This window comes from Dendropsophus ebraccatus, chromosome 11, assembly GCF_027789765.1.
Source record: "Dendropsophus ebraccatus isolate aDenEbr1 chromosome 11, aDenEbr1.pat, whole genome shotgun sequence".
Lineage (NCBI taxonomy): Eukaryota > Metazoa > Chordata > Amphibia > Anura > Hylidae > Dendropsophus > Dendropsophus ebraccatus.
In genome coordinates this window covers 17986177-17998412 of record NC_091464.1, presented here as the reverse complement: position 1 = coordinate 17998412, position 12236 = coordinate 17986177, and the positions used below count along the sequence as shown (strand labels likewise).

At 40.6% G+C, this 12236-nt stretch overlaps 1 protein-coding gene across 2 annotated transcripts in view; it reads left to right on the top strand.

Moving 5' to 3' along the window:
- Positions 1–12236, top strand: part of LOC138767251 (mitochondrial glutamate carrier 1-like) — a 31834-nt gene that overhangs the window by 15743 nt on the left and 3855 nt on the right. Inside the window, exons 3-10 of one of the 2 annotated variants that reach the window (XM_069944660.1) lie at positions 5310–5407; positions 5508–5633; positions 5728–5783; positions 7657–7747; positions 10242–10360; positions 10839–11043; positions 11862–12016; positions 12110–12185. In XM_069944660.1, the coding sequence (XP_069800761.1) occupies positions 5388–5407; positions 5508–5633; positions 5728–5783; positions 7657–7747; positions 10242–10360; positions 10839–11043; positions 11862–12016; positions 12110–12185 (848 nt within the window). In that variant the 5' untranslated portion in view covers positions 5310–5387. Of the gene's footprint in view, positions 1–5309; positions 5408–5507; positions 5634–5727; positions 5784–6273; positions 6346–7656; positions 7748–10241; positions 10361–10838; positions 11044–11861; positions 12017–12109; positions 12186–12236 lie in introns of those variants that run through there. The other variant, XM_069944661.1, reaches the window with a different exon arrangement.

Genomic DNA, 12236 nt, shown 5'->3' with positions numbered 1-12236 from the left:
CAGCCGCATATCCTATACTTCACAGCATACACACGAACCCTCAAATATACGGGCGCACTATTACATCCGTACATACGGCCGCACTATTACTACGTGTGAAACAAGGGTAAAGAAGTACACACGACTCAAATGGCATGGAAAACTCCAGCCTGTTTTAGCACACATATATACATCTGTAAAGCAAATTGCTCCAGAACAACATTGTCTTTTCTATGGGCTGTGCCTTCTGGGGGTTTGGTTTTATTCTTTCCATATTACTCCCTTTAAAAACCTCCAATGATGTATGGGTTGACAGCAATGAAGTCAATGCTTTATGGCTGCAGCTAATAGCCAGCTGACTGAGGAAGTGTTTGGTTTTGTCAATAACCAACCACCGCCGGCCACAGAACCATGTAGTAATGGTGGTTTTACATGGAACGATTTATCATTCGAATTTGCACGATAACGATCGAATTCGAACGATAATCGTATGTGTAAACGCAGCGAACGATCAAGCGACGAGCGAGAAATCGTTCATTTTGATCTTTCAACATGTTCTCAATTCATTGTTGATCGTTCGCAAAAACTTCGCAGATGGTTCAGTGTAAACAGTCTTTCAACGATTTCACCTATGTCTGAGATAGGCTTAAACGATTTTTCCGTACGATGTATCGTTTCGTCTAAATGCTGATCGTTATAAAAAAACATCATTCATTCAAAATCGTTAATCGGGCGAATTATCGCTCCGTGTAAAACCACCATTAGGGTTGTTTTTCCATATACATGAATTGTTAAAGGCGTTTCCCACACCTGATATTTATCCTCATTACTCTGCATAGGACTCCTACCAAGTTTTAATGGGAAGTTTTCTTTTAGACTACGTACGATGAAGCTATAAAACTATGACATAACTTATTACATGTTGTGAGCCGTGTAAAAAAAAAATTATAAAAAAAAGTCATAAATGCTGCATTTTTGTGTTCATTAAAAAATAAATAAATTGTAGTAATTAAATCAAAAGGCAATCAAAAAGTCATATTTACCCAAAAAACACAACTCATCTCACATAAAATCATAAAAATTGAGGTATTTAATGGGAACTGTCAAATCGCGTCTAATTTATTTACTTTACCAAAAATGCAAAAAAAAGCCCTAAAATCTTGGTCACTAGGCATCTCCCCTGCACTGTGCATGTTTAGTCTGCTAGGATAGTCTGTCTTTAGTAGCAGAGAAACTAATGCTGCGTTTACACGAAACGATAACTGGCCCGATCCTACGATTAACGATGTCGGAGTAACGTTTTTTTTTTTTTTTCATAACGATCAGTGTTTGGACGGTACGATATATCGTACGGAAAATTCGTTTTGCGATCGCTTAAGCCTATCTCACACATTGGTTAAATCGGCGGCGAACAACTGTTTACACGGAACAATCTGCTAATTTTTTGTGAACGACGATTTGAGAACATGTTGAAAGATCAAAATGAACGATTTCTCGTTCGTCGTTTGATCGTTCGCTGCGTTTACACGTACGATTATGTTATCGCGCAAATTCGCTCAGTTGCCCCTAGCAACCAATCAGATTCCAACTTTCATTCCTCACAGACTTTGGCAACTGAGCCAGTTTCACTTTACACCATGTTTGATGAATCTCCCCCTAAGACTGAACAGAGAAAGTGGAAAGTGGAAAGTCATTAAAGGACAACTCCGGCGGGACCCCCCCCCCCCCCCCCCCCCCCCCCCAAAAAAAAAAAAAAAAAAAAAAAACACAGACACCATACTCACCATCCCTCCGGTGACGATCGCCACTCGATTTGCTCACCGTCACCTGCGTCTCACTTCCGGGTCCATGGGAGAGAAAAGGCTGCCAGTGTGCTTGGAGCACCGGCAGCCTTTTCATTGGCTGGAGCGCATCACATGGCTTCCAGCAAGCTCAGCCAATGCGCATGTGCACCAGCAGCCTTTTCTCGCCCATTCACTTTCAATGAAGACGCCGAGGAGGAAGAAGACCCCCCCCCCCGGCTCTGGCGTCGTCGTCACCAGATGCCGCCCGGGAGAAGAGGACCGTGACGACCGTAATAGGTAATGTATACATTCTTTAACTTCTGGGGGGTGTCGGGGGTCAGAAAGTGGGGGAAGGGGGCCAGACCGGGTATTTAACCACATTACAAAGTTATATAACTTTGTAATGTGTGTTAAATAAGCCAAAAATTTTTTTCGTGGGAGTTGTCCTTTAAAGCGGTGCTCTGGAGTGGGAAATCAACTTGTGTCAGATCTGTACCTTTTATTGGTAGCTAGCTTGCGTATATGCACATTTTTTATCTTTTTATCAAAAAGTTTTCTGGATGTGTTGTGGCCAAAAATCAGCAATTTTTCGGGCAACACAAAGTTCACTTACAAGCTCTTAACACTAAAGGGTTTAAGAGCAGAAGACGAGGAGATCTCTGCTTCATTGCTTTTGCACTGATGACCCCTCGACTTCTGCACGTGTAGTCCCCCCGCTCATTTTTCATTTGGCCAAGCGGAGAATGAATGTTAAAGGCTAAAGGCTATCAGTGCAGAATGGACAAAGCAGAAATCTCCTTGTCTTCTGCTTAACCCTTTTTGTGTTGCAACGTGTAAGCTAACCTTGTGTTACTTGCTAGATGCTGCAGTACATAAGGGGTTAAGCAGAAGGACAAGGGACCGATCTGCTTAATTTTTCCTCCATGTTTAACTCACGAGATGCCGCGTTTTTTTATTTTTTTTAAATCAAGTCATAATCCCCCCCCCCCAAAAAAGGCAAATTATTCAGATTAATTGCCCAGACCTATGTAAATATACTGCTTTTTAACATGTTATCCCCCACTGTTTGAACCTTCTATTGCCTTATGTAACTCTGAATGAATTCCCTGTCCTGATCTTTTCTGAAAAGTGACCAGAAGCAGTTAAAACTGAGGCCAAACAAAACATTTACTAGAAAAAAAACCATGTATAATCCTAAATTTCTGCCCCACTGAATGATGTTACTTTAAATGGTTATACTCCATTGTTTTTGTGACGCTTAAGCTTCATTTTGGCTCGCATGCACTTTTCACTTCTTTCTATTCATAGTGGATTTGACGGAAATTCCATTCATTGATACGGTATTAGGATAGGGACACGCAAACAGTTCTCTCCGATTAAACCAACACAATTGCATTAGCCATACGCCTGTAATACAATAAGTCGTTGTATTTTATCTATTCCTGATATGATTGGACTGGAAATTTAAGTTAGACCATGCTCTGTATATCATTTTTGAATTTACCGATGCGTACACTTGTTTCCTTGAAAGAGCCATCAGTTTAAAGCCTTTACTATCATTAAAAGAAAAAAAAAAACAACTTATGGGCTCTATTAAGTCTATGGGCTCATCATCTGCAGGGAGGAGAAGGCTGGGAGAACATTTTAGGCTGTGTTCACACCTACCGGATCCGCAGCGGATTTCACGCTGCGATTTAGCGGCGAAATCCACTGCGGATCCAGTAGTATGAATGTGAATGGGTCCCATACATGCAGCGGATCTGCTGCGTGTATGGGACCCTGCCCCTTTAATCCCCCGCCCGCAGCCCAGGCCCCGAGCATACATTACCAGCTTGGCGCTGCGGCTGTGTGAAGCTCCTGGCTCCCCTCTCTCCTCTTCAACCAATCAGGGCACGGCAGCCCTGATTGCCTGAAGAGGAGCAAGGGGAGCCGGCAGGCTGAATCAAGCCGCGGTGCAGAGCAGGTAATGTATGCTCCGGGCCTGGGCTGAGGGGTGCGGGCGGGGGATTAAAGGGGCTGCGGGCGGGCTTTCGTCTGGCGGCGCGGGGGTTAAAGGGGTCGGGTCCCATACACGCAGTGAACACAGCCTTAAAAGGAGTTTCTCATCAGAAACTCCTTTTAAGGCTGTGTTCACTGCGTGTATGGGACCCGACCCCTTTAACCCCCGCGCCGCCAGACGAAAGCCCAAAGTTACCCATTCTTAAAATACGGTTTTTATTTTCCATGATAGATTTAAAAAGAACTAAATCTACTGAAAACATGCAGTTTTCACTGTCAAAATGCCTATACACCTTCCTTAACTGTCAGACGACCAATAAGGAGTGTTGAAGGTCTTTGTACACTTTATAATTATGTTGGTTGAACCCATTACCAGATGTTGTTGTTAAATATAGGGTGTGATGGAATTTCACTGCCTGACCCCTTTGTTCTCTGAGAGATAAGCCTTCAGCAAAGTAGTCTGGCTGCTGTTTACCCCTCTTCTCATAGATAATACCGGAACATTTGGCCATGCTGAATATTTGTGTGTGGGGAGGACGAGAGAAATTTCGGATGCCAGGTATTGAAGGTGTATGGGCCCCTTAGGCTGCAGTCAGGCTCCTCTGGCAGCAGCTTATCAGTCATAAAACAATACAAATACATCCCCTGACCCTTGTCTCCCCCATCATTATCTGTGGGTGGAGTGTCAGGAGGCCCCCATACACCTTATACATTAATATGAAGTATATGGGTACCCTGAGCTTCATAATAAGCTGAGACTTGTGTAGAGATGACTTTTCATTGTTTGCAGTACAGGCAGCATGGTTCACATCTGTCCAAGAGTAACATTCACATGCAGTTTTTATGTTACTCGCTACTTGATGTAAATTACCTCCAGGTACTCTGGTTTCTTCCTACACTCAAAAAAACAAAAAAAACATTCTGGTTGCTAACCTTTCAGCAAACTGCATAAATCCAGCAATGTGTAGATAAAAACTTGGCACTCGTCAAATAGTTTTTTTCATTTACTTAGTGCAGAATGCATAAATGTTACAGCAAGTACAAGTTTCGGCCAGACGTGGTCTTCATTAGCTTGGCTTAGCCAAGCTGATATAGGCCATGTCTGACTGAAACACCAATGAAAAATACAAGTTATATAATGACTGTAAATAGTACAGTTTAAAAACTCACTGTAAAGATGGTGACCATTTAAACTGACCAGTCCAGGTAGATTTGTTTTACAGCAAGGCCCATATAAAGGTTGGTTTTTGTTTTTGTTTTGTTTTTAAATAAATCTTTCTATGAATCCCCTTCCCTCATTCGTGGTAAACTCCAAGTCTAGCACATTTGTGTGTTTCACGCACTATTCCGGGAAGCATGTGACCCCTTTATCTGTTAAGCTGGGTGATGTAAGTTGCTTTATTCACCGTGTCGCATGCAGTTGAGTGGTCTGTGCGGTGAGCTGTAAATGAGTCACTTGGGTTCATTGATCCTTCCACAAGAGCGGATGCCAGCGTGTATTTATAGATCAGCAGCTGATGTATTTTAATCTGTGCCCTCTCTTTTCAGAGCTCAGTTGGGCTTCCGCGCTGTTGAGAGCCTGTACTCCTGTGACCAAACACATATCCTAGAAGAAAATACTTGAAAATGGCCGACAAGCAGATTAGGTAATTTTTCTTTCTTTTTCCTTTCTTTTTTTTTTTTGTTCTTAATATTAAAATTTTCTTAAATTCAAATATTTATTTATATGTACTGTTTTCCTTTTAGTTTGCCCGCTAAGCTCATCAATGGTGGAATAGCTGGAATTATCGGCGTGACTTGTGTTTTTCCAATTGACTTGACAAAGACACGGCTCCAAAACCAGAGGAACGGTCAACAAATATACAAAAGCATGTAAGTGGAAAGTATCCAGGCATGAGGCTTAAGTGGCATTTGTTATAGCATTGGACTTCTTATAAACCTTTTATTTTTTTCATGTGTATTTCAGATGGGACTGTTTGGGGAAGACTATACGTTCTGAAGGATACTTTGGAATGTACAGAGGTACGTCTTCCATCTCATATGCTCCTCTTAAGGAGCTAGTCAGCTTCAGTGGATAGTAGGCTACACAGTAAAGTTGCCAAGCTATCTTGAAAATATTGACTGATATAATAGATGACTTGGCATTTTACTCTTTTTATAGCGATACATTTATTTACTTAACATCAGCCTGCATTGTTATACTTTTGCATCCTGTTTTATGTTGATTTATGTTGCCTTATGAATCCCGCTGTATTCTTAAGATGTAGATATATGTGCTGCCTAAAACCAATTCCTGCTTATGTTTGCTCACTATAAGAATCGGAATTACAATATAAAGTAGTTATAGCGGATAAATCTAGCTTATGAATCATGCACTATGTATACTCTGATAGAATGATATTACCTTTTAGTCCTTATGGATTTCCATGGTTATTTCAGTGTTCTAGTTGTAATATGCCAGACTGTTACATGTAGAATGTTGTTTGTTGCATCTGTGTTTTTCATATTGCAGACGTATCGCCGTGGATATTGAGGGCTAGCCGATGTGGCGCAGCCACGATGGATCATTAAATGTACTCCAATTGTAATTAGGACAATACCTTTATGTTTATATATTTTTGCTTTATTTATTTATTTATTTATTTATTTTGTATATGATTTTTATTGTGGATAGTTTTTGCCCCCTTTTTGTATCAGTTAGGTCTATGTTCTTGTTTTGCTGTCCTCTTCTTTTTTTTTTTTTTTGTATATTAACTTTCTCCTTAACTTCTCCAAGACAGTTCATTGAATGTTTGCTCTCAGATATAAATTCTCGCAGATTAGTAATTTGGATACATACAGCATGTATTCTGAGAATTTCCGGATACAAATTGCCAGCTGAAATATTATGGATGTGTTATATTCCGCCTAACTAATGAAACATGAGTACTGGTCAGAGATTTGTTGCACCCAATCCTGATGCCAAGATGTCTTACATTGCACACTAGACTTGACAGTTTCCATTGGGGTGGGGGTGGTACTTATATGCATAGTGGGTTATCAATTTTTCGCTTTGCTCCCACTATGTATATTTGTCTTGTGACAGATGCACTTTGTTTCCTAATTCAGTGATAGTTTCTTCTAGACTAAAGCCAAACTATATTCCTCAACATCCACTTACAGTACCTACCCTCAAATTCATGAACTGTCTTGTGTGTGAAGTTTTCGTTTATGATAAATAGCTTTGCACGGTCCGTCCTTCTTTCTCTATTGTATTCTGTTCTGTTTCTTAGGTTCTCACTAATGCTGCCTGTCTTCTCCTATATCACCCTTAAATTTCACTTGTTACATAGGGCAATGTTGTTTCTTGCTCCTTTCTTTGCACCAGAGTAGCTTCCTGACATCATGAGTCTAGCTGGATAACACACTCACAATGAGGGTAGACTGTAGAAGTCTGCTTTATATACTGCTTTCCCTGTAGCATAAGTGAGACCAGTAGTTCTGCCATCACATAGTGTCCATATTTCAAGCACACACATGTGCACAAAGCAGATTGCATTTCACACCGTTGCTTTTTATGTACACATACTGTAGGTACTGGACTCTTTCACATAGTAGCACATACACATTAAGCAATTCTAGTGCTGAGTGCTAATATGTAAAATAATGAACTATACATGTAGTTTTTAAAGGAAACTGGAGTAAATTTACATAGTAACTATTGTTATCACAGCAAGACATAGTCACACAGGGCCTAAAGCTCTTGGCTTTTATCGCGTTATTTGACCATTTAAATGCACAATGTTACAGATCCTCAGTTTTATCTGCGGAGTCTGTTAATGCTGTAAATATTCTCCTGCCTATAGATCACAAGATCTCAGCATTGCTCCTTGTAACCCGGTGGTTTTGTTTCTAGGTGCTGCAGTGAATTTGACTCTAGTAACTCCAGAGAAGGCAATTAAATTGGCCGCCAATGACTTCTTCAGACACCACTTGTCCCGAGATGGGTGAGTACTTGAAAATGAAGGAATTTCTTTTTTACAGTTACAAACTGTTTTCCAACCTGTTTTTGTTTCTGTAAGTGATAGCTTCTGTAGAATAGTAGGAAAGTAGTGTGCTGTCTTAAAATTAATTCCTTGGGGGACATTTTTGAAAGCTTCCCCCCTGTGTATGCCCAGGAGAAGGCACAAATGTGCCCCCTCTCCCTGGTGTAGGCCTGCCACATCCCCTGCTTGCCCAGTGCGGGTGGGGGTGCATCAAGGCAAGGAGGATGGCAGGAGCAGGTATAGATTGTGAATCATGCAGGGCAATTGGGGGCCTAATTTATGCCAGTCTTCATAAATAATGGTGCGTTTACAAGGAACCATTATCGTTCGAATAACGATCGCATTTGAGCGATAATCGGCTCGTGTAAATACAGTGAACAATCAAGCAACGAGCGAGAAATCGTTCATTGTGATCTTTCAACATGTTCTCAAATCGTCGTTGGTCGTTTGCTAAAAATTTGCAGATCGCTTCGTGTAAACAGTCTTTTGAAGATTCACCCTATGTGTGAGATGGCCTTACGCTATCTTAAAGACTATCGCAAAAACGTTTTTTCTAACGTTTTATTCGTCTAAACGCTGATCATTATAAAAACCCAATCGTTGCTTCAAAATTGTTAAACGATCGATTGGGCGAATTATCTCCGTGTAAACGGACCATAGGAGAGTTCTCTGATGGGAAAATCTTATGTCTTATGGACATACCTTTGGAGTCCTGAATGACAGCTCTCAGTGAAACATCTTAAGCATCCATATTTGTTAACAACTTGAATATACTGGTGATGTGAGTTTCCCATCTGATTTAGCACTGCGTCTCTTTTCAAAGTTTTTTTTTTATCTGCACAGTGGTCTACATGTGTGTATGTGTGTGTGTATATATATAATATATATATATATATATATATATATATATATATATTACACACACACACACACACACACACACACACTCAATTATAGCCTATATGAAAGACTAGAGCTAGAAGTATAGATTCTGGGAAGTGTTTTTTATATGCTATACAAATAGTGGGAGATTCTTAAATGTAGTGCAATAGATGTACATCATGTACATCATGGAAGCTCAGCTAAACTCTTAGTTGTGTCTGACAGATTGTCATCTGGTGCTAATAGTAAAAAGTAGAACTGTGAATACAAACATCTGTGGTCAGTAAGACCTGCTGTGTTTGCAGGGCTGAAGACAATGATGTAATGTAGGGAATTTAACCCGCTACACAGTAAATTAACGTTGCTGCAGCCTATGCCCGTTGCTGGTTCCATTATGTTCCTATAAGCTGAAGTCTAAAAAGAACCTGGGCATTGAGGAATCAATGACCCATGGTTGTGAAAAGGTTAAACATTGGTGATTTACCTTCTATATATGCTTGGCTTTTAGGGAAAGTGTCACCTAAATTTTCTTTAACTTATTAGAGTCAGATAATTTGTTTTATTCTTATCCCTTTCTATTGTCTGACTTTTTTTTTTCTGTTACTTTTTTGGGCCATCTTGCCTGAGCTGTTCTTAACAGCATTAAGTGACATGCTTTACAGCAAGACTCATGACCTAGATCAGTGCTTCTCAAACTTTTTCTACTGGAGCCTCACCCAACAGACCAAGGCAATGCCTGGGCCTCACCAGACTGACCAAGAGGGTGTCTGGGCCTCACCATCTGTGGTGAAAGTCCATTTAAAAGCTGAAAATAATGCTAGGGCCGCCTTTCATCCGTCTCCCAAGCTCTATATACTAATAAAGCACAAAATAAATTAATCATTTTGCTAAAATGGAGATTTTTTTTTTTTTAAAACAGCAAGAGGACTGTGCAGATCATATTTACTGTGTGAAAACTGACCCCTCAGCTGGGCCTCACCAACATCTAGGGGGCGCCTCACTGTTTGAGAAGCACTGCTCTAGATGACAATAAACAGACCCTGTCCCCTTGAGATGAATGTATAACATCATTATGCACACTCTGTGACCTTTGAAGAGGTCATTCCACAGGGAGCTGCTATTGTATTCTGCTATTTTTGAGTCTGTGATGGAGTCTCAGATGCAGGTGATGACAGAGCCTGTCTCTGTCTGGCTTTTCTTTTTCGTTTTGGTTTCAGTCTTGAAGTGGATTACCTACATTGTACAGTATGTTCTGAGTGTCACCTTTAGGATTTTTTCCACGCTGGGAAATTAGACACTTGTGTCCATCTGTTAAATGCCTTTGGACGTGTTCCTCTCACGATAAAAATAGCATCACTGCAAAGAGCACTGATAGGCTATGTTCCCATTATGGGATCATAGCTGGGAAATGCAGCTTTCTCGTAAAATTGACGGCCGCAAATAAGGACCAAATGTCAATATTATAAAAAAACGCCTCTTTTCCCTACTATGATCCAGTAGTGGGAACATGACCATAAACTGTATGAACTGGTGTGTGTGATATTGTAACTTTAAAGTTTTTTTTGTTTTTCAGCAAGAAGCTCACATTGGTCAAAGAAATGTTGGCAGGATGTGGTGCGGGGACCTGTCAGGTTATTATAACCACTCCTATGGAAATGCTGAAGATTCAGCTTCAGGATGCAGGAAGACTAGGTAACCATTTTACCTATCACATGATTCATTTGTGTTAATTTAATTCATTAATAAGAAAAAAACTTTAAAATCCTACATAAAATAAAAACCTACATCTGGCACGTTATGTATATTGGGCCGTGTGCAGTGCAGGGCTCAAGGGAATAGTAGGCTAAAAAAAACTTACTGGTCTAGCAGAGAAACACAGTTTTGCCATTTTTTGCAGTCTTTTTTATGGCACTTCCTCTGTAGTAAAAGTGAAATTTTTACTGTATTCAGTGTGTTAGTTCCATCATACCAATACAACATTTTATATCATTTTTACATCTTGTCCTGCAAAAGAACAGGCCCTGATAATGGCTAAATCATTGGAAAAATTACGAAAAATTACTCTTGTATAGCAAGGTTGAAAAGACAAAAAGGTCTGCAGTGTAGTTGACACTTAATCCTTATGGCAGATCTATTTTGTATTAATTTTGATACGGCTTTTGTTTTTCAGCATCTTGCCAGAAAGTTGCTACCGGGATGCAAAGCCTTTCCCAGAGTGCAAAGCATTTGAATCCTATTCCGGTGCTCTCGAGGGCTTACAATGTTGGACCAACATTGGTGGCGCAAAAGTTGTCTGCTACACAGATAGCTTCTGAACTTCTCAGAACAGAGGGTGTTAGAGGACTTTATAAAGGACTGGGGGCAACACTATTGAGGTATGGATTTCAAGATAACTTATAAATACCTTGACAAACTTTGTTTATAGCAAACAACCATGACAATAAAATCACTGATGGGTGAAGCGAATAACATTTTATTAAGTGACAACCTGGCTTGGGGTGGGTTATATTAGGCTGAAAGTGAACAGTCCGTTCTTGAAGTTGATGTGTTATAACCAGGAACAATAGCAAGCATAAGGACAGGAAAGACTGACACTGGAAACTGATGTAACTGGTTCCCTTTAAAGAATCAGCCGCTAGTGTCTTGGTACCAGTTATCACAGAGCGGTCTTGTGTAGTCCATGCATCTTTGCGGCAGAGCTGTTATAGCAGTCCAGGGGATGTCGACAATATTGTGCATATATTGTAAGGCAGGTATAGCCTAGGTCAGGCATGTCCAAACTTTTTTCGAAGAGTGCCAAATTTGATAAAGTGAACATGTGCGAGGGCCGACCATTTTACATGCTACATGCTATATGCTTTATAACACAGGCAGATAATAGCAAGCTGGATACCTGGGGGGCCGTAAAAGTTCAGAACGCGGGCCGCAAATGGCCCTCCGGCCGGACTTTGGACATGCCTGGCCTAGGTATATTGGGCATATATTGCTGAGATCACTAAGCCATTTACGTTCTTTGCTTTTGTGCGTGTTTATTTTCTCTGAATAAAAGCACAACACAAACTTATAAAACAGTGGTGACCAGGCATGATGGGAATTGTAATTATGCTACAGCCGGAGGACCTACTGTTTCCTATCCCTCTCCTAAGTGATATGAGCACTAGTAATTCTTGGTTCTACTCTTTTTGTCTTTCAGGGATGTTCCATTTTCAGTCATCTATTTTCCATTGTTCTCCAACCTTAATAAACTGGGAATGTCCTCGGCAGATGGGAAGGCTCCGTTCCTTCACTCCTTTTTTGCAGGCTGTATCGCTGGCTCCACAGCAGCTGTGGCCGTCAATCCTTGTGATGGTAAGGTCTCTCTTACACATTGGGTGTAAGTTATCTATTTTTAACCAAAGTCCAAGGCATCTTTAGGTATTGACCTGTGGTATTTTTTTTCAGTGATAAAGACTCGTCTTCAGTCACTGCACAAAGGAGCCAATGAAGAGGCATATAGTGGAATAGTGGATTGTGCCAGGTAAGGGAACTATTTGCCTGGGCATATGTATACTTTATAAATGGGTAATAA